Here is a 27,476-nt window from a genome sequence, read left to right on the forward strand (position 1 = left end):
TCCCACTTCGACTTGTTCCATTTTCGGAAAGCGATCACTAAACCGTATTGGTCATTTTCCCCAACCTTTTCTTTTTCTAAACTACTCATTATTTAACTTCATCCGCACAAACCGAGCGAGTTTATAAATTTCAATAAAGCTACATTGGGCTGACTAAAACTCCGAACAAAAAATTCCTTCTCAATTTAGAGGTTTTCCATTGGCTTAAATGTTAGTAGCCAATAGTGTGACTTCCAAAATTACAATGATGAATAAAAAGGTTAAAATCTAACGTAGTCCACCTTTTTACTGGTTCGTGGTGAAACAAACCGTTAGTGAAGATTTTTTAATGGAATAAAGGTACAGTGGCATACTTATGAATAATTATGTTACATATGCTACTACTTTATGATAAAGTAGCGCGTTTAAACGTCTTTATTGCGCCCACTATGGACGTATAGAGAGTGTTAACTAAAAACGATTAAACAATAACTCCAAATGTATTTTAGCTAGGAATTTGAAACTTTCAGGACACATAGAACGTGCAGGGAGTCACTCGACAGCGGAAATTACCATGACCTTGAACCATGTCTTCAAGGTTATTTAAAATTTATCTCGAAAACCATTAGAAATACAAAGTTGTTTTCAATTAGAAAAGTGTTCCCCGTCACACAGTGGCGTAAACAGGGCCCCCGCAACCCCGCGGTGCGGGGGGGGGCACGGATTTCCAGGGGGCCCCTTTTTAGTTCGTTTTATAACCTTGCTTTTGTTCTATCACGGCACGAGCTTTTCAGTCTGTAGAAAAAGAATTTCGGTCATCATTTCCGATAAATCGAGGATAAGTATAAATGAAGAAAGTCAAGAAACTTCATTGGCAGAGTTTCTTAAAAACGTGTGCAGGGGTGGAGAAATGGGGTACGCAACTGCGTACGGGCGCAAAGTTTTTTGGAGGCGCAAATTTTCTAGTTCCAAATTTCAGAAAAATCGGAAATAATTTCGGGTTTTTGTAAAAAATATTTTTTCACCGGTAGGTGCTAGAAAAAACGTTTCGATGAGAAAGTTGTAGAGTGCTGTCGAAAATGTTCAAAGAAATTGGTTTCATTGGAAAAGAGCACTGTTTCACGAAGATATGAGCTGATTAAAAAAAAACAAGCTATCCATAGGGGCCAATAGCCTTCGCATTTTTGTACGTAAATGAAGGAAATCACGTTATAAGATTAAAGGGAATATAACCTCAGGTATTTGGTGTGGAACACCAACGCTTGCAGCTCTGGCCGCTCTTGCCTTTGGCTTTAAAAATGTTTGGCGCCACTGTACAGGGACATTTGAAAAATTGAAGGGGTCTTCCGTAAAGATTGCTTTGCAGGTTATATTCCCTTTAAATTCCTTAAAAAAAGTACATGTAATTTACCAAAACGCCAATTTAGGCGTACAGTAGACCTAAAAATGTATCAGTAGGTCAACTACGCACTAAGGTCAAGTTTTCAATTAGTATTTAATGTGAAAACTTTTGTTTTCAACCATTCTCTAACGGTTATTGAGTCTAATCAACATGCCACTAAATTTTTCTCGTGATCTGCGTGCTTTTATGGTGAAGCCAATCGTAACGCGCAAAGGGTTAGTAAATTGTTCACCGTTCGATATCCAGATAGAAGACCAAGCCACAACACCGTTCTCGGAGCTGTTCGTGACTTTCAGACATACGGAAGCGTCAATCCCAGATTTCGTGAACCAGGTCGTCAAGACATCAACATGGAAGACACCGTTCTAGACTATTTTGTCGCGTATCCTCGAGCAAGCAACGAATTACGTGCGGACCACTCTTCACAATCATAACTTCCATCCGTATGGAGCGACCCTCCACCAAGCTCTTCACGAAGGGGATATGGAACGTAGATTTAATTTCTGAGAACACATCATTACATTATATCAATCAAATGCTGGTGACCGACGAGTGTTCCTTTGGGAGAGATGGACCTTTCAACCATCAAAACGCCCACATGTGGTGTGACGAAAATCTTCACCATCATCAACAACAACTCCGACTGAATGTTTGGGCGGGTTTGCCCGGGGATCGAGTTATTGGTCCATTTTTCCTCCCAGCTCGTCTTAATGGACAACGCTACTTGGCGCTTTCGCAGAACGAAAAATCAGACGCTTTAGAAGATATTCGGCTGGAAGCTTACAGACAGATGTGGTACCAACGTGACGGCGCACCACGCCACGTACCTAGATGTGTAGTGGAGCATCTTAACGAGTTCCCTCAGCGGTGGGTTGGCAGGAACGGTCACGTTCGATGGCCTGCGAGGTCTCCGCACCTAACTCCGATCGACTTTTTCTTGTGGGGGTTCACCAAATCACAAGTTTACGAGACGCCCGTTGAGAATATCGAAGATTTGCGTCACCGAATTATTGCAGCCCTCGAACTTGTCACTCCTGATATGATCAGATGCTCGTTTCAAAGCATGCTCGCGGCAAACGGAGGTATCATCGAACCTCACTTGTGAAATTCTTATGTTTATTCGAATTAAATGTTCTATTAAATATTTCAGACATTTCTTTCATTTACGTACAAAAATGCGAAGGCTATTGGCTCCTATGGATAGCTTTTTTTTTTCGTGGAAAAGTGTTCTTTTCCAATGAAACCAAGTTCTTTGAACATTTTCGACCGCACTCTACAACTTTCTCATTGAAACTAAGTTTCTACGTAAAATATTTTGGAAGAATATAATTTGAAACCCTTTATAGTTATTCTCTATACCGAAAGTTCAAACACGTGCAAACAATTTTATTCTGTTTAAATACATAACTATGCAGTGAGTCCTGCCCTGAGTGACATTTTCATAGCTAGGGGGCATCTACGAATCAAATTTCGGGGCGGTTTTCGCTTTACAGAAATACGCCATTGTTTATTAGTAGTAAACAAAAGTCTCGCAAAAAGAGTTTCACGGGGGGGCCCCGAGTACCTTAGTTACGCCACTGCCGTCACATTTTAGGTGTAAATAACTTTGAAACCACCTAATTTGACCAATAACAAATCTAGGGAATTTAGACAAAAACATGAAGGTCGTGATGAAAATAATATACCAGAGACCAGGTTAAAGGGCTATTAACTCAAATAATACTCATGCTATAGTACCAAAATTTGCTAGACATACTCATCTTATACGGCGTCTTTAGAAATTACCAACTCGGATGACCTTTATCTATCGTTCAATGTCGTTCAAAGTTTATCTCGAGAGCCAATGGATTTACAGAAATGGTTCCAATTTGAAAGGTTTTCATCATGGTGTTTTTCATCGGATTAAAAGACACTTAGACTTAAAATTTCAATTTACACACTTTTTAAATTGGAACCATATTGCTCTAAATCCATCGGTTCTCGAGATAAACTTTGAATGACCTTGAACCATGAGTTGAATGTCATCAGAGTTTGATAATTCTTAAGACTTCTTACAGATGAGTATGTCTAACAAATTTTTTATCATGAGTACTTTTCGAGTGAATAGCCCTTAAACCTGGTCTCTGGTGCATTTGTTTCATCACGACCGTCATGTTTTTGTCTAAATTCCGTAGACTATTTATTGGTCAAATTACGTCAAGGTTTCAAAGTTATTTACACCTAAAATGTGACGGGAAAGTCGGGGAAACACTTTTCTAATTGAAACCAGCTTTGTATCTCTAATGGTTCTCGAGATAAATTTTAAATGACTTTGAAGACATGGTTCAAGGTCATGGACATTTCCGTTGTCAAGTGACCCCCTGTATGTTTTATGTGTCTTGAAAGTGTTAAATTCCTAGCTAAAACACATTTTGAGTTAACACCCACATATATGAAATTGTATCTGGAATTTTTTATTAACGGGGCAGTGCAAGGACCTATCTTCGAACGATAGTGAGACTAATATGATTTTAAGCGCCATCTATTAGCTAGGTCATAACATTTTAATACATTATATAACTTGTTAAAATATTAGGATATTTATAGAAATAATGAACAAAACCAAATAATAATATAAATACCATTAAAGATTTGTTTTATTTAATTTCTATTTTTCGTAATTTTTGGAGCTGAAACTGATGAGTTTCAGAAAATATCAAAGTTAATTTAAATGTATCTATGGTATACAAGCTAAAATATTGACGGTGGATCAACAAATTTCGGATTTCTGACACTAGGTTTAACACTAGATATATTAAAATGAACACATTTGGTTCATCGAACAGTATTGGCACGGTCCCCCCTATTAACAAAAGCGACATGCTATTAAGGAACGCCACTGTCATTTCTGAGGATACTAGAACGAACTCTAAAATAATACCTATTGCAGTACTAAACTACATAAAAAATCTTGACACCTTATTAGAAAGTGAGATTTTATAACACCAAATAGCCCATCATTTTCTCAATAAATCTTACAAATGGGGGTGTCATTCTGATTATTGGTCTAAATCTCTTTCTTGGCTGCTAGTTTGCTCGGTTCAGCTCAATTTATTGGGCACCATACTGAATAAAAAAGGGGAGAAAAGCTATCAGCTTTTTCCCCATTTGATTCCTCTGGAAAATAAGAATAGCCGGGCTAACCCGAAGCAGGGGGAAATCATCCATGTATGATACGCCATTAAGAGCGAAGTTTTGGGGCAATCTGAAAAGCTTCCACTCATACAGATTAGTCTCGGGGGAAAAGGTAATAAACAAGAGGGGTCATTGAGAAAGGCAAACTATCAAAAACAACCAAAAAAACTTTTTTAGTACTGTTACCCACTATGTTAAATAGAGTAATATTATTTTATAGGTACCGTAATGACCTAAAGCACACAGCTAATAGGAATCCAAGCTATTGCGGCTACGAATATAGCTTGGGTGGTGCATTTATGGATAGAAAGTTGGGGTTTGCGCAGATATTGTGTTTAAAGCCTATTGAGTTTGTTGTATACTTTCATGGTTGGGGTTATATAATGACCATAAAATGTATGTAAGAGATAATACAGAAGTCAGAAACTGCTTAAATACAAATACAGTGTTCAATCAGTGTAATAACCCTATTTATTTTTAAACAATTAAAAAGCTATATTGACAATAATTTTTTACAAGTATGAAATGTTTGAATACATCAATTATCAGGAATGGAATCCAAGCCCTGTAAAATATCAATAACGTATGATGTAAAAACACTGCTTATAAAACATTTGCATTATATAGGCATTGAAATTTATAATGTAAATCTAATTTAGTTCTCTATTTAACATTGAAAAATGAAATTATTTTAAAACATCTCTTCAAGAAAATGCAAAAGCCGTACGATAACAAAATGGTGACATCGATTACTCAACGATGTTTCTGTTGAGCATTACTGAATGCAGCTATAAACTGCTGAATTTCAATATCTTAAGTACATTCTTTCGGTCTTTAAAAATCCAGCAGTTTATAAACTACTTATGTTAGCCACTGAGTGGCTCTATCGAAACAGAAAAGGCTAATTGTTCTATATTTTAAAAATAATAATTACCACATGAAATATAAAAGTAAGTTATTAGTGGAAAAGTATGAGATTGGATTAATAATAATAGTACCAAGTAACATTATTTTTAATCCATGGTATCCGAGGGGTAAGACAGTCTCAGATAATCTGTACACAGAGTTTGTGCATTTAGCACTGTTAAAGCTACATATTTTCCAGAGTTTGCGAGTTCCATTTAGCACTGTCAAAGGTACAGCAGTGTACACCGAGTTCGCAGAGTGTCTTACCCCTCGATGGTATCAGTCAGCAATATTTTAAATTTAAATAGTTAAGTCCCCTATCCTTTGCTGATACTATTGCCCATCTTTGTAACTTAATTTTCCAAAATATGCTAACTTGTTTAGCATTTACCACTTACAATCTTGTCGAATCGATTTCCGGTCAGTCTTTCATCCCTCATTGTATATTTCCTTTCACTTGCACATCCCACTCTTCTGCCATAGGGCTGAAAAATAATTAAAATATGATATCTGGTTTGTTTTGTTCATATTTTTTAATTTTATATAAGAAAAATAGCTACTAGGTAACTGTTACAATAGTGTCGTTAGAAATCTTATGCAATTTTGCACCATGATAATCTTTTATTTGCAGAGGCATATTTACTTAAAAAAATTTACAATATTGAGTTCAACTTGATTAAAATAACATAAAAATAAGCAAAAAATAAAGATCAACTTTAATTGAGATTAGAAGTGGTACACCTAAGTGCTCACTTAGGAACTTCTTTACACCTAGCAAAGTTATTTTAACGCTTTCGCCTAATTAATACACGCATTTATTATTCCTTCTACTAACGCCTTTCTTGCCTTAATCTTGGATTAAAAACGTTTTCAATCCAAGCTTTAATTAGATTTCCCTTAAAAATCTACTCCGAAGCCTTTTCTTCTAAAAGAACGCAATCGCAATCTCACCTTTCCGTAAGTGATTTTACAAAGGAGCATGTTTACGGCTATAGGTGCCGACATTAATCCCATGATTACTCCCATACTTGGTAAAATTTCGTACCACATTTTAATTTGTAAGTTTAAATAAAAACCACAAGAAAATAATCTTTGGTAGCGTCAACCTTTTGTTATGACCCTAAATCACCCTGCCTAAATTATAATCGTCTGCTAAGACTCGGTTGCCGTCGCCATCTAGGTGAGCTTATTTGATGCATTATGTACTAATTTAAAATGACACGAAATTCAAACCGGAGAATCGTTCTTTACACCTAAATTTTTCATTTACGAAATAACCAAGCGTTTACCGCGATCAAATTACTTTATTTACAAACTATACACATTATGAATATAGCAATTACAACGACACAACTGCTTAAGCCAAGAACAGTAGTGTGATATGAAAATGAAAAAAATTAAATATAATTACAATGTAAAAGAAAATATGAGCAAGTAATATTTCGACTAGTATAACAAACATCTCACCGAAATTAGGAATCAAGTTGAAAATGTGTAAATACATAAAGCACGTCACATTATATACTTTTATTATTACATGAAATATGCCTAAAACGTAACTTTATACAATAAATATTTTTTTCGAAGTGCAAATGATTATGAGTCTGTCGCAATGGTAATCCAACATAATTTTTACACTGTCAACAATATTTAGACAGACTTCAATGGAAAAGCTTAAACCGAAAAAAAGTTATTTTTTAATAGATATTGCACCAATTATGAAAGTATTTAAAGAGTAATTACAACTTTTCCACATAATTAAGGCACGCATCTAAAAAGCCCAGTAAATAGTTATAATATTTAAATTTAAAACACCATTAATATACTACAAAGTGAGTGATATGGGACTTCTAGTTGACTGACAATTAAACAGTAAATTATATTGTTTAATTTTAATTCAATAACAACATTCAAAAGAGGCGCCATTTGTTAATTTTTTCGCGGTCTAAGGGATAACTTTATATCTTTCTTGAAGAGTTTTAAAATGCTTTTGTAAATATTACCATAACTAAGCAATATCTAAGCTGGTGGGAATATTTGAAATATTTTACCAATATCAATAGAACCTTGGCAAGAAGTCTAAAGCAGATATTATCTTAATATAGCGTAATCTTTTAAAAGTAAACTGTTGCAGCCATGCAAGCGTATTTCACATTAATTTCTTCAGGAAAACCACATTTTAGAATACTGTAATAAAAAACACTGAATTCTGTGCATAAATATATAAAGTTGTATTTCACGAGTGTTACATTGTTTGCCAAGTTTTTTGTTTTAACTAATCATAAATGTAAGAATTTTCTTACACTATATGGTTGAAGATTAAAACATGCTCTAATCCAAAAAATACTTTATGTAACTGGGAATTTGTTTGTAATCTTATACAAGGCCTCTCCATTAGGGTTTGGTCAAATTAATTTTTGAAAAGAGCTCCAAAATATATATTTTTATCTCATTTAAATAGGGCCTTGGCACATGATGAGTGATCAGCTCGAGAGAGCGTAACAGAAACAATAGAATGGGCGGTATCCAGTTTGGTTTTCTATATTAAGTAACCGAAGTTTACAATAACTACACTACACCTATAAAAGTGAAAGCTCATAAAAACTTAACATGGTAAGAGATAAATAAAGTTGTTGGCCACTTTTGCTTTCAATTATAATAATAAAACTTTTTTCTATATAATGTACATAATCACAGAAAGTCACCACGCAAACCAGGAATAGTAACCCTGGTTTGAGAAATCTGCATTATTCCAGTGCTGGTCAGTCCCAAATCTCCTTCTATAGCAGAATCACTCTAAATATGGATTATTACATTGAAGCATTGTATTATTTAACGTAACAGAGCTATTAAGAAAAACAGAGCCTTAAGCAATTATATTCATTAATTTGGGTATTTGTTATTGAAGATAGGGCTTTGGCTATATAACTTAAGCCTTTTAAAAAAGCTTTGGCCCTTACTATTGCACATAAGCCTTTGCAAAGAAAATTTAGGCCTTGGCTCTTAGTTTCTTAACAATATTCTATATAACAAAAATAATTAGCCTATTGTGCATGTTTTGGGAGGAAAAAGCAGATAATCCTGTATTTAAAAATAATAACTACCCATAATAAACCATAAGTCTACAATACAATATATAATCTACAAAAGTAAAACCAAATAATACTAACATCATGCATATCAAGCCGTCAGTCAGGTTGCACATAATTTATTTGATACTGAAAATACGGCAATGAAACAAATTAGCAAAGTAAATAAAAAATTTCTACGAAGGAAGCGATATCATTTTAAATATTAAACCAATATTTAAATTTCTAAAATGTACCGTAATATTTCTATATTAAATTTGTATAGTCGTCAGAATGTCTTAACTTTATAATAGTAGGAAACGTTAGTCAAAAGTTTATATAGTACAAAATGTTAATATTACTTAGAAAACAGAATAAAGAGGTCCACACAAAAACAATGTTATAGCAAATCTACAAAACCTAAAAGAATCAGGCCAGCTTTATAAATAATATAAATATCAATAAATTCAAGTTTGTAGCTTGGAAAAGTAACAGCTTTAAAAGCAAAAAGAAGCCAATGAGCATTTTTACCATAACATTGTTGAAAAGAAAAACAAACAATAGCCAACAAGGGATTAGCAAAAGTGTAGTAAAAAATTTAACAGGATTCAATCAACATGCAACATTTCGCATTGACAGCCATTTCAAATTAAAAATTATCTAGGGTACGTTCGCAAGCGCAAACCAAACTATAACGCTTCTAAATTTCATCCCAATTTTTGTCAACTGAGAGAGTTGAAAAATTATTAAAAAGAAAAAGGCTTCGGTGGGTTTGTGGATGTGAAAATAATAAATATAACATTGTGGTTCTGACCTCAAATTGCGTTTAAGGGGAATGATGATGTTTATAAATACTGAGCTTATAAACACCTTAATTCTTTAATATACATTTTTATCTCGACGTCAAATGAAATTTTGGCTGTCCACGCTCGTACATTCTGCTACAGACGAACGCTAAGGGGTAAATAAAGGGCCACAAAACAAAATATTACAAAAATAAATTCAAGGAGATTCTCCTAAGAGTTAAATGAAAGCTATTTTCAAGGTATATATTTTAGGGAAATTATATTTTCACCAAAATTTATCATTTAGTTTGTGTTCATATTCAATTACAGATTGCTTGGAACCACTAACTATTATATAAATTAGTATGTTATTATCAAGCAAAAAAATTTAAAAAAACCTTGAAAATAGGTCTTTCACAAAGGGTATTTTGTGTCATTTCATTGTGCAAAAAATTGTGCAAGAGGAGAGCACAAGGGAAAAATATTACATAACTACCAAAAACCCAACATAGTTTAACAAAAATGTGGATAAACCCTTACTGTTAATGAAGGCCCGTTTGTGGCACCTCGATTACTACGTGAACGATGCTGAGGGTTTTTTTATTGATAATAAAAAGAGGAGTAAAAGAAATGAAAAAAATTAAAAAATTAGTGCACAATAATTAATGCGCATGCAATTTCTACAAATAACACTGTTTGGGGTGAAAATATGTATTGAGAGTGTAAAAATAAAATTTCTGTTTCACAAGGCAGAAGGCTTCTTAAGATAGCTTTAGCATTTCGCAAGCGAGTGATATACTGAAGTATATATAAAAAATATATTAAATTTATACTATTTTAAAAACTAGTTACACGCGATATCAAGAATTAAATTTTGTTTTGGCAGAGATTTAAATAGAGCATGCGTATTGTTATCGCCGAGTGAAATCAAAATAAACGCGTTATGAATTAAATAAAATGCTAATTAAAGTTCACTCACCCTAGAAACAGTGTTAGGTCTAGCGTTGTTAAGTTCACTTTCATCTATACACAGGTCTGTGTCAGAATCATCATCGTGATGACGGTTGTCATCCTACAAATTAGTATCATACAAATTCACATTAAAAAAGAAAGAGGTATTTATGGTTGGCTTTGCTTTATGAATGGTTTGAATTTTTATATAATTAAGATTTCATGGAATAATAACAAAATATTTTGTTTACCTGTGACAACTGTTGAGTACTAGTTAAAACCCTCGCAATGGGTAGGCAACACGCTGGCAGAGTGTCCATTAAAGTGGGTCTGCTATGCGTCAGGAATGGTTTCATATATCTTAGAGATGCTGAGTGAAGTACTCCAACAAACAGGGTTATAAATATTTTTCCAAGTTGAAAAACGAAATTTTTTTAATTCTGATTTTTCCGATTTAATCAACAGGGTTCGTACAAAATTTCCGGAATTAAATTCCCTGACATTTCCAGGTTTTCCCTGACCAAATTGACCATTTTTGTAGAATAAATGAATGGTTGGAGGTAAAATCTTGGAAAATATTTATTTTGTACATCTTTCAAAAATTTATTTGACCGATATTTTTTGGGATCATTTAAAAATTCCCTCACTTTTATGGGGTCATTTTAAAATTCCCCGACTTTTTTGGACCATTTTCAAATTCCCTGACCTTTTGGAAACATTTTGAAATTCCCTGACCTTTTGGAAACATTTTGAAATTCCCTGACTTTTCCAGGTCGTGTACGAACCTTGATCAATTTTTGATTATTTAAATTTGTTTTGATAGTTTTTTTCAATTCAATTTACTGTCTATTTTGATTTTGCAACTCTTTTTTTATTGGCAATATATTGTAATTTAATCGATAATTACCGATATCTAAACGATTTTTGCCTATAAATTAGTGGCGCCATCTACCTAGTTTTTAAGAATATTGCGAAAAATCAGAAAATATCCCTGTTAGGTAAAGGTAAAATCGGTAATGTTGAGGCACAGTCAACTTTGACAAACGTTGGCCATGGTTGAGGCAAACCGATTAATCGGCAAAATCTCGATATCGGTAAGCGATACCAATATCATATCAGTTTCGGCCCATCATTAATAATTTTCATGTGTTTGTAATTTAAAATAAAATTAAAATTTATCTTAAATTCATTAGTAGTTGTAATTATTTTGCTTTACATGGGCATTGCTACAGCAACTACTGTATATTTAAAATCAATTATTTAAAAAATAATTGAATTTAACCTAACAAAGGCAAGAAATGAATAATTTTTGTTACAAATAGCACCAAAGGATACTTTACATCAAAGGAATACCACTTCCTAACAAGCCAAGCTTTCTCGTATGGAGTTTTATTCTCGGATGCAGGAGGACTCCTAAGCTCAGTAGGTGTTGTTACTTGGGGAATCTGGAAGGCATTGATGCAAACATATTAGATGAAAATGTAAAAATTAGACGTAAAGCATGCGTAAACGAGGATAAATAAGCATTCAGGAGAGACAAGGAAAGTGGTTTGGCACAAACACTCCTCGTACATTTTCCTAAAAACACTTTTGCACGTTTCTCTCACTCTCAAATTGGTAGCCGGTGCTTAAACTTAGTTTTTTATGCCCACTAAAAGCAGAATTTGTCCCTTATAACGAGTTAATGGAGTGCAAATGGTAGAGTTAGAAAATTGGAGAGACAGAGGAAAGATCTTAAAATTGAATTAAAATTATTTTTTTAATGATATTTGGGGGTTTAGGACAAAAGATATTGTTCTTACCACCCCTTCATCCATAGAATTATAAACCTAAAAAAACATGCGGAGGGTGTTAGTCTGAACTACGCAGAAGACCTACTCTACCAGCACCATTTTTTTAAAGGTAGGCCTAAAACCAAATAGGCCTGAAACACAATTTAAGGAAGCTATGGAAGAAAAGGAGAAGACGCCAATTTATCATAATAAATTATAAAAAAAAACATTAAATTAAAAAATATCAACTGATATGTTGTACAAATGAGAAGTTTCCTTACCATTCGCATTCCACCAAACTGAAGCATTTCGTGTTCTTCTTCAACTCCAACACTGAAAACAAAAAAAAATTATTAAAGCTCAATGTGAAGACTAGTAGCTCTTCTTTCAAAAGTTCTTCAGTTTTTAGTTCACTATTTGCTTAACCCATCACGTCAAGACAGGGGGGATTTTAGTCATGCACTTCAAAGTACGCAGCGAGCGCTTTCCGAAACTGAGCACGCTGTGGGAGGACCTTCAGGTGTTCAGGGAGGGAGTTCCAGTCGCGGACAGAGGACGGCAAGAAGGGATTTTTTTCGCGTTGGGAGACGAAAACCCAGAATAATGTACGTGGCATTTCGGTATAGTTTTGGATAGGGGAGTAAGTGCCCCACAGGCGTTGTGAATCACACTATTGACGAGAGTGAGACGTCGCAGGCGCCTTCTAGTGGATAGTTATGTCCACTTGAGGTTGTCTAGTACGCGGGTGATACTGAAACTCCAGGAGAACCCAACGCTAGATGCAAACCTAGCAGCCCGCCGCTGGATTGTTTCAATTTCATGAATACTGCTGGTGGTGTTTGGGGACCACACGGCGGAGCAGTATCCGAGGGTAGGCTTACCTAAGGTTTTCGTGGCGAATGAGCAGTGCGCCAAGTGGCGCCTCACAAGTCCTAAGGAACGCGCAGCCCAAGACGTTATGTGGGCAATGTGAGTGTGCCACTCGAGAGTAGGTGTTAAGGTCACTCCTAGATATTTGTGGGACATGACCTGCGGGAGGGGCTCACCGCCAGGAAGTAAACTGCGGCGTGGGAGGGGCAGCCGCGGTTGTGGAGCGATAGGACTGTGCACTTCTTGGAGTTGAGAGGTAGAAGCCAAGTCACGCTCCAATCCTCAATTTTAGAAAGGACAGATTGGAGTGTGGCACAGTCTTGGTTAGTGAAAATTGCCCGAGAGAGAGCAACATCATCCGCAAATATGTAGAGGGTTAAGACGACGTTGTCGCCAAGATCATTGATGTAGATGATGAACAATAAGGGTCCAAGGACAGACCCCTGTGGAACACCCGACGACGCGGGATACCACTCTGACCGGGCACCGGAAACCACCACTCGAAATTTTCGGCCTTCTAAGTAGGCAGAAATCCAGTTAAGGGTACGCCCTTTTGATACCGTAAGAGTGGAGTTTATTTTTGAGGAGTTCGTGGGGAACTGAGTCGAAGGCCTTTTGGAAGTCCAGGAAAACGATATCAACCCTCCCTGCTCTCTCAAGCCAAGATATCCAGTCCTCAACGCAGCACAGCAGCTGGGTTTCAGTGCTGAAACCGGACCGGAAACCGTGTTGGTACGGACGAATTTGGTCGTGCCTGTTTAGATGGGCTGTGATATCAGATGCTCCAATGTGCTCATCTGCCTTTAACACCTGAGTGAGTAAGGCAATTGGCCGGTACTCGGCCGGGTCAGTCGGGTCACCTCCCTTCGGGACCAGGGTAACGTTGGCAGTACTCCACTCATCGGGGAGGACTCCAGTGTTGTACAATTGCTGGAAGAGTTGAGTGAGAGGCTTAGCCAGGGCTGCAGCGCAGTGGCGAAGCACGATAGCCAGTATACCATCAGGGCCAGGAGCTTTGAAGGCATTGACTTTAGCGAGGAGTTTGTACACTCCGGTTGCCGAGAAGACGATAGGAGGCATTGTCGGCGCTCGAGACGGTAGGAGGGGAACCGTATCAAAAATATGGGCTGGGAAGGTTTTTAAGAAGGTCTTAGCCAGTCAGGAGACCATCGAGTTTAAGTTCCGGGATCCCCGCGGTGTTGTTTTTTCGGGCCACAAGCTGGTAAAACCGTTGACGGTTTTCGGTGAGATCTGAGGCAACTTGATCGAGGTGGCGGGTGCGTCCTGCCCAGAGTGCGTACTTAATTTTTGCCCGGTGCTGCTTGAAGTTCAGGACGTTGGAAGTCGAAGGGTACGAACGTGTCAGATTGTACCTCCACTTCGTTATTCGAATAAAACGTCGAAGGGAGGGGCCGACCCAAGGAAAGTTGTGGCGGGAGGATATCTTTTTAAAAGGCACATGGCGCTGGATTGCGTCAGTTAGGGCAGTCTTGAGGGAAGTCCAAGCATTTTGGACTGAGATGTGGGAACTCAGGTCGAGACACATCGGGAGATAGCATCAAAGTTCTCAAGCTTGAAGTTCGACACTGAACGTGCCGTATGACAGGTAGATAGTTTGACCGCCGGAATGTCAAAGTGGAGGAAATCGTGGTCACCGAGACCAGGGAGATGCGCCATGGTGCCGTACTGGGACTAGGACTAGTCATCGACTGCCAGTCGATGTTGGGGTAATTGAAGTCGCCTACGATGATTAAGTCAGAGGAAGCTGTAGCCAGTTTAGAGATTAGTTTGTTAAGGCGCTTAGTAAAGTCGAGCTTGGCTGATGGAGGGCGGTAAATGCAGTATAGCCTTAGACTAGAGGATCCAATGGTTCAAGGTCGATCGGATAGGATGGGAGTTCGTCGTGTATAGCCAGGCAGACGCCTCCGCCGTTCTTGTTACGGTCCTTTCGGTACACCACAAAGGAGGGGCCGAACAGGTCAGGGGAATAGTGCGACTCATCGACGTGGGTTTCCGTTAAGTGCTATAATTGACTGACTGAACGTCCAAAAAAGCCCTTAGCGCGTAATGTTTGTTGGTGAGAGATTGGATGTTAGTGTATAAGAGAGATAGTGGCTTGTTCCGTTGTGGTTTGGTGGGTCGGGTAAGTCAGGCCTGCGGCTGCGTTCTCGTGTCATCAAGACGTGGAGGTTGGTTAGGTTTGGCCGGGAGCTTGTAGTAGGCGACGAGGATGCCCTTGGTCCAGTTTTCTGGTAGGAAGGCTAAGTGAGCTTCGTGGGTCGGGAGCTCGACCTCGAAGGAGGAGAAGCTCTGACTCGTGGCCGGAGGAATGAGAGAGACGGAGACGGGGTGAAGTCCCTTTTGCGAGAGGTGGTCCTCTAGTTGCTCAGCTGTGGTAGAAGCGTGAGCGCGGGAGATGAAAAGAGACTTTGTGGTTTTGGCCGCGAGGTGGCTCCAATTCGGGTCTACTCCTTCTCCCCAGCAAAGTGGGGGGGGCGCCACTTGGCCGACCTCTCACTGCGAGCTACTGAGATTCCTTCGGGCCAGATGGCGGGGCTGAGAGCTTGGTCGGAGCCCCCCGTTTGGGCATCAAAAAATGCCGTTTGGAAGTCCTGCTCATAGAGCGTGACTAATTTAAGATTGAAGGGAATGATTCCAAAAGCCTGGAGAAAAGCTTCGAAATCCTGCACTTGTAGGTTCTTATGTAAGCAAGAAATGTAGATTCTTGTGGTGTCTTGTAGGCCATTAGAGGCGGTCGGGGATGCTACACCCAGAACAGATTGGTGACAAGGCTTTCGCGTGTCCGAAGCCGGGGATGCACGTTTGGGCTTGTGTGCCGGTTACTGCGATTGCGCCGAGTTCCAGCAGTCTACCAACCGGCAACCGGGTCCTGCAGGTGGGTAGGAGGCGGCTTGTTGGTGACATTTGGCGGAGCAAGATGGGGCTGGCCATGACTCGCAGCACCCGAGTTGGCAAAGAGACGGTCGGGGGAGGATCAGCCGGAGTCTTGGAGATGGGATGACTGGAGAGGAATCCTATAGTAGGTTGAGGAGGCAGAGGTTGGAAACAGTTACAGTGGGTTTGGCAAGAAGCTGTCGGCGGAGTTCAAGATTGTCGCTTTCAACAGCCTGCAGTCGGGACAATCCTGGTAGCAGTGTGGGCCGTCACCCGGAGATGGCTGTGAGGAAGGCGGCACAAGAACGTCAGAGCCACCCGCGGAGAGGGCTGCAGAGTGCGCCGGCAGCTGGACGGGTTTGCTTTAGGCCGTGGTGCCATCTAGCGACATCGCTGGGAGAAGTGGCTGGGAAGACGGGGGGGGATCTTGGGGGGCAAAATGGCGAGAACCCTTAGCCTTGGCACAAGAGGCTAATTGTGATCGCCTTGAAAAAGACGCTAACTAGAAGCTAAATAACACAAATTAAACTATATATACATTCTACTGACCTTTAAGGTGCTATATAGTGAAAACTGAGGGTAGATGGGCAAAAACCACCATAGAAGGGATAAAATAACAGATAGAAGAACACGCGGTCCACCATTCAACGCGATAGATGTCACTAGCGTTGAGATCAAAAAGGCGGTACTTTTAGGTACCCCTCGAGTTGATTGGATCGTTTGTAAATTGGTCAATAACATAAATTACAGCTAAGGGCTGCGTTCAGTAACTCTAAAAAAGCTCAGCGCTGAGCTCAACGGTCAGCAGTTTTTTACTGCTTGGGTTTTTTGACGTCACTTTGAAGTCATCAGCTTTAAGAGCAGGATTTTCCTTTGATCAACAGTAACCTGACGTCGCAGACGATATTTTACAAAATTTACAACAAGCGTAAAAATGGTTCAACAAGATCCTACGTCACGTTTGCAATGGTCTCAACGAAACTAATTTTTCAGATACTTCATTAAGTACTGAACGCAGCCATTATAAACAAAATTTTTCATGGGATATATAATTTAGATTTAACTCCACTAAATAAGTTGTCTGACTATAATACTCTACAATGGCTCTCTTAAGATGTTATCATTTGGCTATTTTTGATTTTAGCTTCCTTGGCCATAAATAGATGGCACAAAGCACTCCAGTAAAGTCGCATTTTTAGAAGAATCCAATAGATTCATGGCCATCTCTAATAACAGGGGCCTTTACATAATACTGGTGGCAATGTTAAAGACGCCACTTGCTTTAAAACAAAAATTGTCTTGAGGTAAAAAAACAGCTTACGGAATTCCAAGCCACGTCAAAAGTTGAGTTGTTAACCCTCCACAGAGCATTACAGTCACCATGACGATTAACGAAGTAGTTGTCAACATCAAGTGGCGTGGTTCCGAGAATGTATTTCTAATAGCCAAAGCAAAGGCCATAGCTCCTCTTAAACCTACAAGAAAATATTATAGAAAATAGTTCAATGAATAAATAAATCACGCTAATGGATGGCAGGTGCAACAGATGCGTCACTAGTATCGGGATAAAAATGTCAGTGGCATAGAAAAACATTCATCATTACCAGAAAAGAAGAGCATATGCTGGAAATTGAAGGGTATTTGATGATGCCTGCCTAAGTTCAACAGAAACGACAAAGGATAAATGTTCATAGCTCTTCCAACTGCAATTGCCAGCTATTTATAAAATAAAAGCATTTAGACACAATTTTATCTAGGTGAAAACTTTACTATTAATAAAACAAGGCTTACAAAAGAAATTATAATAAAAGCAGCGTCCCAGTGGTGTTTTTGATACGTGAACATTGAAACACCAATGTAGGTGAATATAAAGTTCTCTGACAAGAAATTAAGCAGCTCAAATACCTACGTTTAAAGTGGCATTAGCGCAATTGAGTAATATTTAGGCTTCAAATGGAAATAATCTTAACATACCTGTTTCGTTCTAGATCGGGACTCGACAGACAGGTTATTATACGTATAATGAGCTTGGCAAATGCCACAAAACAATACGGCAACTATTCCAGTTAGATCTGCGGCTTCCGCTATCAAAAATGTGCTGTATGACATGAGGACAAAAAGGCAGGATTCTAGCAAGGGGAAATCGCAGAGACGAGTAAACTTCGTCAGGTGAATGGATTAAATTAAGGAAAAATATTCACCCACTAACAAGTAAATGAGCAATGATAAAAAGGATATAATTGCAGTCAAACAGCCAGTAACTGATCCAATTAACAGAGAGCAGACGAAAATATACAGAAAGTTTCCAAAAGCGGTTAAAGCGGCCTTCCATTGATCTCCTTCTCCCAAATTGGAGTTTTCAGCATACGTGTTGATTGCGCTACAAATATGATTAAATTATAAACATCCATGATTAAGTTAACTTTTAAAATAAGTTTATACCCAGCAAGCACAATAGCTACAGCATCGTTGAGGATACTTTCCCCAAAAACCATGGCATACAGATTGACATCAACGTGCAAGTCATTGAAAATTGCTAGGACAGTCACTAGAAATGGGCCAAAATTAAAAATTAATTCCTAAGAATTTATTATAACACTGAGTTAAATACCAGGATCTGTAGCAGAAACAATGGCGCCGAAAAATAAACACTCATTGAAGGTGAAATGAATGTATGGCATTAGTTGCAAAAAAGCCCACAGTATTAACCCCACAACAAAACACGAAATAGTTGTGCCAATGAAAGCAAATGTCATGATAGTGCCCAAATTACGGAAAAAATGTTTCTAAAATATTAAATATAAATCTATAAATATTTCAGCTGCAAGTAAAAAGTATATTCTTTTCCATACTTACCCTTTTAAGACTATAGCCAGCATTAAATATAATGGGTGGTAAAATAATGTTAAAAAATATTTCAGGGTCAAATGTAGCCTAAATGACAAAATTTATTGTGTTAAATATAAAATTCAAATACATAACTTAAAATTAATACTTTTTGATCAAGCTTTTTCCCTTCAACATCATTGTACTCTCCCCGGAAAACGTAGGCGTACGTCTTATTCAATGTCTTTTCATTTGTGGGAGATTGTTTCAAATGGAGGGATAAATAGAGGTTATCGGGTAAAAGATTAACAGTATCATTGAAACCAGAAGCAGGGACAACTTTCATGTGAATAACTTCGGAGTCATCTCCAGCATATCTGATAATAACTCCTACTATTAATCCTGAAACAATACAAAGTGTAAAACCAAATACTATAGCAATAATTTTGTGATTCTACACTTACCATATATAATGGCTAATCCAGTTTCGTGTATAAATCTAGCTCTTCTATGTTTAAAAAGCCATATCGTACATACAGTAATTATCATTAAAAACACATAAGCAAGAATATTTAAACAATCTACTCTATGAAGACTTCTTGCTTTCTCATCCAATTTGATATCACTCGGAGCATTACATTTAACAAAATTAAAATATAAAGTTATTAATAAAATAGATATAAACAAAACGACGTTTCGGGCGTTCGAAGCCATGTCAACATTCCTTCTTGTCACTCCCCCAAAAATTTCCAAATAACTAATAAAATCAATGAAAACAAATGTTACTCATACGACTTGGTTCCGACATAAAAAACTAAGGCCAGAAGTTGAGGATAAATACGTCATACGATGACATTGGAAAATCACGATACTATTAAAATACTGCGTGTTCTTTTTCGGAATATATAAACACGGATTATTTAATCAATTGCTTAAACAAATTGACTTTGTAATACTACGCTAAGCTTTCCGAATGATGTTTCTCAACGTTATGAAAACCTAATCTCCAATTCCTCCATGCCAAAGTGCCCGTATTAACCGATTTAACTCCCAGAAAGTTGCAGTACCGGGCGCTGGAGCAAGAGTCAAGCAAGTCTGAAAACCCCTATTTGAGAAAAACCAGTTTTAGGTTGGAAATCTAGCATAGTCTATGATAATCTAATAATGAAAATTGATAAAAATAGACTGAAAATATATATGGAAAATTTTGTACTGAGTCACCTTAATTTAAAATAACTCAAGGATTCTTATTTGGACGTACTTAACTTTTGCTCTCAGGTAGCGCGGGCTGCTGTGCCGGCCAGTGTTTCCACTTAGGTTATTTTATTTTTTCCCTTTCCGGTAGCCAAGAAATTTATTTTCCCCTATTTCGTTTCCCCGCAATTTCCGATAGTCGTCGCCGGCTAAGCTTTTTTTAGGATCGGATGAGCCCATAGATATAGGAAACGTATATAAAGGTCTAGATAAAATATTTCAAAGGGAGTGAATACGGAGGTGACAGCTAGCAGAAACGCGTAATTTCTGCTATCCTTATAAGACGCTATCTATCGGTAAGAAAGCTCGTGCTATCGTCGCGAGAGCCATTGTCTCCTGCTTAAAAATTATACTAAAAGTCACCAACAGATGATGTCTAAAGACTACGGCCTGCGGAAAGGTCAAGCACTTAGTACTAAAATGCTAAGAGAGCTCGCGCTCTTGGTCACGTGCCTTCCTCGGTGTCTGCTAGGTGTCAATTCCGTATTTTATGTTAGGCTTAGACGCCCCGAAATCTATCTAGACCTTTATATACATTTCTTATATCTATGGATGAGCCACTGAAATTTTTTTTTATTAGTACAATTATCTATTTTTAAAGAAAATGAAAGCCCATTCATGAATTTCAATAAAGTGGGTAGCAGACGGTTTAGACTGCTCCTAGAACTAGGACTATTATAGCAATGCCTACTAGAGCGTAGCTTTTAAGTTTTTAACTAGTCGGTGCCTCAAGAGCCACTGTCATAGGGTTATTATTCGGGACCGAAACGGTGAAACCAGTCTAGGTGGCGTAACGGCGCTAGGTTTTCCGAGGTAGCGCGGCTAGCGCCTATGATCTAGCGTCTGCTACAGACATATTAAAAAGTCATAAGAACGTTTTTTTAAAATAAACTTATCAAAACATAAACAAACGATGTAAAAATTATATTAAAATGCCAGTATAGAGTCAAATTTACTAATAACGATGATCAGTAGTGCATGCACGATTTTTAAAAACCTTGAACGATGATGAAAAACTAATAGCGTCTGCGAACCAAAGGGGGCGTAGCGGTAGTTTTGGGTCGCGAATATAGTACCCGTTAAATTCCATGTGAATTTCCTAGCTTAATTCCTTTTCCTGCTTACGTTTTTTTGCGGCTTTTTCAGTTTTCCCAGTAGATGGCCCTATTTTTCCTAAAAATCGAAACCGAAACAAGTTTCGAGCTTTGACAAAATAGCGCCATCTGCTTAGTACCTGTCAACTTGGAAAAATAAAAGTAGTAAGCAAACATCTCTTAAGTTTCTACATCCATGAACAGACATTAGATAGGTTAAGCCACCGCCCGATAGGGGAACTTGTAGGATTGTAGACGTACATATGTGCACCTTCTACAAGTTCCCCCTACACGATTTTTGTACATATTCTGTTCGGGCACAACCTCTCTAATAAACGGAAGGAATACAGAGATTAGATTTTGGTAGAGCATTTCTCAACGTATATTTTGTTCTTTTTTTACTACTGTTTATTTTTACCCTTTATATCTAACTTTTGTTTTCTTTGTTGACCGGAGCAATCGAGCGTAGCTCTCACTAGTTACAGCGACTTGATAGGAAATTTGGCTGTCCTTGTGTATATGTCCACGTGTCCGCACGTCGTCATCTAGGGAAAAAGGAAAACGCGTTCGTCGAGAGATCAAGAAAAACATACCACTTTAAATCGGTGGGGGCTTTCAAAATAAGTGGGGCCTTTCCACTTTCAAACGAGCTCCTGGAGAGGCTAGACAGGCGAGATTCGTGAAGTGGAATGGACAGAATGTACTATAATTTCAGCAACGGATCCCAACACCTAATTCCTAATCAAACACCGCGAATCAACTGATGGCCCCTTAACAAAGATAGAGGAAGTTGAAGGGGACGTGAAGGTACGACTAAGCACCAAAATTGAGATCGACCCTGAACAGCCCAGCGACCAAACTAAAGTGGAATGGAGAGAAGAGACTAATCTCAAAGATGGATCCCAATATGTTTGACGGAGGACAACAACACCTAATTCAATATTAGTGGAAAATAAACACCGCAGATCACCTGCTTGGCCCTTTAGAAAGTTAGAAACCTCTAAGGAGACAGTTTATGGCAGTGTTAAGGTTCGACAGGGTACCAAGTTTGAGAAGAGCCCCCGACGCCATACCCTTTCGAACAAATGTCAAAATTCTTCTAGACATCGTACCCTTTCGAAAAAATGTCAAAATTCTTCTAGACGTCGTACCCTTTCGAACAGATGTCAAAATTCTTCTAGACGTCGTAACCTTTCGAACAGATGTCAAAATTCTTCAAGACGTCGTACCCTTTCGCACAGATGTCAAAATTCTTCTAGACGTCGTAACCTTTCGAACAGATGTCAAAATTCTTCAAGACGTCGTACCCTTTCGAAAAAAAGTCAAAATTTTTCTAGACGCCATACCCTTTCGAAAAAATGTCAAAATTCTTCTAGACGCCATACCCTTTCGAACAAATGTCAAAATTCTTTGAGTCAATTTGAACCTTAACGGACTAAGGGTTGCAATTACTGGTGCTTTTTACAAGGGTGTCGGGTCCGGCACTTGTGTCCGGCAAGATTGGTTGCGCACCGGGAGAGTTAACCCTTGGCCAATTGGTCCGACTCCACCTCAGACTTCAATCAGGTAAGGGCTGGTAACACGCTTCGGTTCAGGCTAACGGGAGCGGTCCTTTCAATTTCGTACCAACTTCAAAATTGATTTTAATGTAATTAAATTAACTTTAACATATATTCTTACGATGTTAAATAAGTATATTCTTGTATAAATAAATTAAAAGAGTGCATTTAAATAAACATTGCTTTCTTAAATATCCGTAACTGTTTTGTGAAAACTTAGACCTATTGTGGAAAGGCACACAAACGCTAAATTATCCACTTTTTGGCCCCTTTTGGATGTTCAAGTTATAAGTTGATTAATATTCTCAAAATGGTTGGTTTTCAATAAACAGACTTTAATTAGGCAGTAGTTTTCTCTGCATGCTCCAATTCGGATTGGAAATTGATTGTCTCTCGCACTCTAAGATGTTCGCCATTTACCCTTTGAACGATTTCATTCTTAATGATCACCTTTTGGGATTGAGTGTGCTCAAGTGGGGTGGCGGAGTGGTTAGCACTTTCGCCTCGCAGCAAGAGTTCGACTCCAGCTTGTGACACTGGATGAAAACTCGATCGGAACTGCCAGGGCCGTATAGGCACGTGCCAAGTGTGCCATGGCACATGGGCCCCCGTTTTCGAAATAACTGTTTCTATTGGTATTTTATGTTTATAACTCATTAACGTTAATAGAGTCAAAAAGTAAGGTTTGAAATATTTTAGGGGCCCCAAATTCTATTTTGCACAGGGCCCCCAATAGTGTTAATCCGGCCCTGGGAACTGCTCCTTCCGCGGAGAGTTTGCAAGTTTTCTCCCTACAGGGTGTTTTTCTAGAATTCTTCGGTTTGTCCTTCCCATAAACAATTGTCGAGGTCAACGGTAATAGTGAGTGTATGGAGCTGTTGGTTTCGCGTGGCGTGAAGGGCTTGCCACCACCCTCCTACGCATCGTAACCCGGCCACCCGAATTAATGGTTTTCAAAGTCGGTTGATGACTTAGGGCTAAGGTGGTGCCGTGGGTATTAGCCTAGCTGATTATTATTATTAATTGTCCGTGACACCTTGTTTAGCTTTATCCCCGCTACACCTACAGGGCAAATTTAAACTGCAGTTACTTGTTATTTACAGAATGCACATTCTCACCGCTTTTATTTTACTTATGATATCACTGGTACATTTTACCACTAGTAAATTTCGCATAAACGTAATTTATTTCGCCTATAAGTTTAAGGGTAAGTTTGAAAGAAAAAACAATTTGAAACGTTTTTCCAGAAACGAAAATGTTCATGTTAAATTGTTCCGAAAACGATTATATTAAGATAACTTTGTTTGAATTGCGGGTCAATTATTTTCAAGTAAATTAGTGAAATTTCAAACAAATTGGGAAACTGCAATAATTTGAGTAATGGTAGTCAAATTAATATAATTCTACCGTGCAAAGCACAAAAGCATTAACGACCAAATTTTCGATTTACAGATTTTGGTTTTATTTATCCTTATTTTATACGTTAAATTCAATTTTGAACTAATTTTCGAATTTAAAATTTTTGTTCTTAGAGAAATGACTTGTTGCAAAACGCATTATTTTAGGTTTTTGCATTATTTTAAAACTAAAAACGCATTAATGTGTTTATTTTCTTTAAAAGTCAAATCAAAACGCATTTTTTTTCGCGTTTTAAGACATGGTTTTAATGATATTTCTGAAATATCGTTTGGCCTGTAAATTGTTTAGTACCAGAATATAATTTGAGTTGAAAAATTCAAGTCTACTAAATAAACTTGAAAGAAGTAAGTTGGGGTATCTTAAGGCAAAGAAAGTTTGAATTTCGCGGGTTTTCTCCATATTTTGGTTTTGGTCGTTAATGCTTTTGTGCTTTGCGCGGCAGCATTGAGCTTAGGCAAAATTACAACAACATTTCTCACAACGGTTTCTGGGTGAAAAGCAAATGCGAGAAACACGAAAGAAACAGTTTATTTCAGTACCTGTACATGAAGAAAGGATAAATATCGCCAACATGATTATTGCTTAACATCGGAAGGCTTAATAATCCTACGGAATCATGAAGGGTTAATTTATCCATCTGAGAGTGTTGTTAAAATTCTTCAAATAAAGGAAAAATGCATAAGAAGCATTAAACTGGAAAATCAAGGCGCCTTACCTTAAAAATTGAGTTGCTGGTTCGGAGGTGCCTATACCATGACCATATTTGACCATGATGAAACACTCCTAGATTTGAATGATCAGTTGATCACGTGTTTGACCAAGAGGTTGGTTAGAACTATATCATTTAAATTTCCCCGTCCCTAAAGTAATTAATTTTTACACCGACTTAAGACTCAGTAAAATAGCAAAGCATATTAATGAGAAGGTGCAAAGGGAATGCATTAGGAAAATACTAAATTGATATTGTTCAAAGGTCAAAAGTTATTTTCATTCTAATAGTTTGGAGTTATGTTAGAGCAAGGGTTAGAGTAATACAATATTTACTTTTTGTTATAATCAGAATATTAAACGTTATTTTGAGTTTCTTCCCAGTAATTTAAATATCTAAATACAAATTGCCACGTGAACACGTGCAAAAAAATATATAAGCAGACGATATTTACAAAAAAAAGTTTTTTAGAAAAGATAGAACGCGCCACCGCCGAATGATAAAGTTGAAAGTCAGTGAAGAATTTGTCCCGCGAAACCCCGATTTCTGAAGCTATAATTGTATCTCTAGTTATATATTCCCAACCAGGATTTCATACATAAGTTCGAGGTATGAATTCCTGTCCCAACTCAATGGTTATAACTGGGAACCATTCCTTCTAAGTTCTCACCCACTGGCTGAAGGGCTTTTCCTTCGAGTTCTTCGGTTTCCCCTTTCCATTAAAAACTTGTAGAGATAAACGGTAATAGTAAATTAAGTAATCTGTTAGATGAGGTCAATATTAACTAGTATTCTATGTAACGTTTAGTTACAGATTTTAACCAAGAATGTGTTTATTTACACTCAGGGAGAATGAATATGTCGAGACTATCGACGGACACGTTAATTAACTTAATTGAGGCCCGTCACGCTAAGGGGGGGGGGAGGAAAAAGGAGGCGGTCTTATTTTTTGCGTCCTCGCAGCTGCGTTAATCGCGTCGAAAACCTTATTTTTAAGAACCAATGAGATTGCAGTATTATTTGATTTTATTAAAGCGGAGGAGCTAAAAATAATCTCGACATATTCATTCTCCCTGAGTATAAATAAATACATTCTTGTTTTAACTATCAAGATTAATACAAAATTTTATTTTTAATGTTGCTGCTATTATAATTGCTTATTTAAAATTTAAAACAACTCGAGGATTAGATTTCGTATATTTATTTTAATTTCTTATATATGCATACAAATCTTATTACGATATGGTAAATTTCACAGTTACAAACTTACAATAAGTCGGATTCGTTGGAGAAGAGAGAGTACTATACGATTTATCTCGGCTGCCATGACTTTATCCCAGAAATTCCAAAATATCCGCTCGTTTCGGTGGAGCTAGCGACATCTACGATTAGTCATTCTAAATAAAGTTTTGTGATAAAATTGTCATTTTGCGTTACTATTTTTACGCTTATAATGAGCCAGTTTCAATAATGTAAATTTATTTTCAAATACCACTAGTGCAGCCAATTTCATTAGTTATAACACCAACTTATATTTTATCGTAATCGGTCAAATTGGTACTTTTGCACGATACTAATTTTTATATTCAGTTCTAGATATTTGAAATCGATGAATGGCGGTAATGTATTTGAAATTGGCAAATTTAAAGGACAAAGTGGGTGTTGAATAAACTTTTGTATTTTATTTATTATAATTTTTTAAATTATATTAGTGATTTGAATTAAATTTGAAATGGAATTTTTACTGTTATTCGGTTGTGGAAATTTGGGTATGTATCTTTTTAAAACAGGAAGTTAATAAATACTTTATAATTTTTATTACAAAACTACAAAATACATATAACGCTGTTTTATTTAAACACTACAAAGACAAGTTCAATTAGCCTTTTCAGTTTACCTAGTGGCAAATGCGAGAAGCTCATGAACTGCTGGATTTTCGTCTGCTAAGCAGACGATTTTTCAATAAAGCGTCTGCTTAGCAGACGAAAATCCAGCAGAGCTTCTTGCATTTGCCAATACGTGGCTCTATGTAAACTGAAAAGGCTAATTCGGGAAATATTCAGCTTAAAACCAAACTGGAAATAGTACTATTTTTACATGGTCATAGGGCTCTAATATGTTAATTTAAGGGACTTTATTAACGTACCATTACATTTATATAAGTACTTTCTAAATAAGAAATGTGTTTGATTTTTGATTTAATTACGGAAGTGGGCCGATCCTGGAGGTACTGCAATACCAGGCCAACCCGTGGCGGAGGTGGAGCAAGCCCCGAACTCTCCGCCGCCGTTCAAAAATAAGTTTAATATCTTGGGCCCCGATGGGACCCGTATCAGATATTAAGCTGATAAGAACAGATACTACACTTTGATCTTAGCCAAAAGGCCGAGAAGCGATAACCTCCAAAGGGGCCGGCGATTTCAAAAATACCGGCGCCGCCAAAGAGACACGATCAAAGTCGCCGCCCTGCAGTCCAGCACACGAAGGGGAACGGGTGCGGCGTCCATACCGCGGTCTTTGGACCCCGGGGATGGGAAACCTTCGAGAAACTGCTCAAAAATTAAGTATCTACTAATCCTCAAATTAGTCGTAATTAGTTAAAACGCGGTTGAGAAATAAATAACAATACCAATTCCTTAGTTTCCCCAGATCCTGCTTCAATCGATAAAATAGCGATAAATCTAGTGGCAAAACTCCCGCGGATAAAGGGAATATACATTCAAACGGCTACATGTCGGCGAGGGCAAAGGCAGGGAGAAATAGTAGATGTACAATGTAGAGGGGAAGACAGAATGGGGGATGACAGCGTGCGA

General features: G+C 37.7%; 2 protein-coding genes and 1 non-coding gene across 11 annotated transcripts; all 3 read right to left on the bottom strand.

The window, feature by feature from the left end:
- Window positions 1-5,007: 5,007 nt before the first annotated feature.
- Window positions 5,008-6,606, bottom strand: ND-MWFE (NADH dehydrogenase (ubiquinone) MWFE subunit). Its single transcript, XM_090170223.1, has 3 exons — window positions 6,413-6,606; window positions 5,860-5,946; window positions 5,008-5,120 (listed from the first exon to the last, which is right to left on the bottom strand). The coding sequence occupies exons 1-3, from the start codon at window positions 6,509-6,511 to the stop codon at window positions 5,094-5,096; spliced, it is 213 nt and encodes a 70-aa protein (XP_090026349.1). The 5' UTR covers window positions 6,512-6,606; the 3' UTR covers window positions 5,008-5,093.
- A 159-nt stretch (window positions 6,607-6,765) lies between these two features.
- Window positions 6,766-20,013, bottom strand: Nhe3 (Na[+]/H[+] hydrogen exchanger 3). 9 transcript variants are annotated; one of them, XR_016479897.1, is made up of 19 exons: window positions 19,093-20,012; window positions 18,798-19,030; window positions 18,659-18,736; window positions 18,414-18,588; window positions 18,245-18,350; window positions 18,041-18,182; window positions 17,777-17,971; window positions 17,594-17,707; window positions 17,407-17,518; window positions 17,124-17,277; window positions 12,319-12,370; window positions 12,068-12,094; window positions 11,601-11,710; window positions 10,517-10,625; window positions 10,294-10,386; window positions 9,855-9,902; window positions 9,344-9,483; window positions 8,632-8,679; window positions 8,183-8,257 (listed from the first exon to the last, which is right to left on the bottom strand). XR_016479897.1 is itself a non-coding variant. In XM_090168709.1 (18 exons), the coding sequence occupies exons 1-17, from the start codon at window positions 19,340-19,342 to the stop codon at window positions 8,650-8,652; spliced, it is 2,028 nt and encodes a 675-aa protein (XP_090024835.1). In that variant the 5' UTR covers window positions 19,343-20,007; the 3' UTR covers window positions 6,768-8,257; window positions 8,632-8,649. The 9 variants fall into 9 exon arrangements, 7 of the variants coding, with proteins under 7 accessions (XP_090024837.1, XP_090024831.1, XP_090024832.1 ...); XR_016479898.1 differs by having other exon boundaries at window positions 8,195-8,257; window positions 9,400-9,483; XM_090168709.1 differs by lacking the exon at window positions 9,344-9,483 and having other exon boundaries at window positions 6,768-8,257; window positions 19,093-20,007.
- A 6,855-nt stretch (window positions 20,014-26,868) lies between these two features.
- Window positions 26,869-27,060, bottom strand: LOC149952682 (U2 spliceosomal RNA). Its single transcript, XR_016480158.1, has one exon. It is a non-coding gene; the product is annotated as a U2 spliceosomal RNA (small nuclear RNA).
- Window positions 27,061-27,476: the final 416 nt, after the last annotated feature.

The sequence above is a fragment of the Leiobunum rupestre genome, chromosome 3 (assembly GCF_980474605.1).
Source record: "Leiobunum rupestre chromosome 3, qqLeiRupe1.1.hap1, whole genome shotgun sequence".
Classification (NCBI taxonomy): domain Eukaryota; kingdom Metazoa; phylum Arthropoda; class Arachnida; order Opiliones; family Sclerosomatidae; genus Leiobunum; species Leiobunum rupestre.

Coding starts and splice junctions, on each gene's coding strand:
- ND-MWFE (XM_090170223.1), bottom strand. CDS start 6,511: ATGTGGTACGAAATTTTACCAAGTATGGGAGTAATCATGGGATTAATG. Junction 5,947..6,412: donor GTAAAATCACTTACGGAAAG/GTGAGATTGCGA, acceptor ATTATTTTTCAG/CCCTATGGCAGAAGAGTGGG. Junction 5,121..5,859: donor GAAATCGATTCGACAAGATT/GTAAGTGGTAAA, acceptor GATATTTTACAG/GGCTTGGATTCCATTCCTGA.
- Nhe3 (XM_090168705.1), bottom strand. CDS start 19,342: ATGGCTTCGAACGCCCGAAACGTCGTTTTGTTTATATCTATTTTATTA. Junction 17,972..18,040: donor CTGGCTGTTTGACTGCAATT/ATATCCTTTTTA, acceptor TAATCCATTCAC/CTGACGAAGTTTACTCGTCT. Junction 17,519..17,593: donor CTTTTATTATAATTTCTTTT/GTAAGCCTTGTT, acceptor TTTTATAAATAG/CTGGCAATTGCAGTTGGAAG.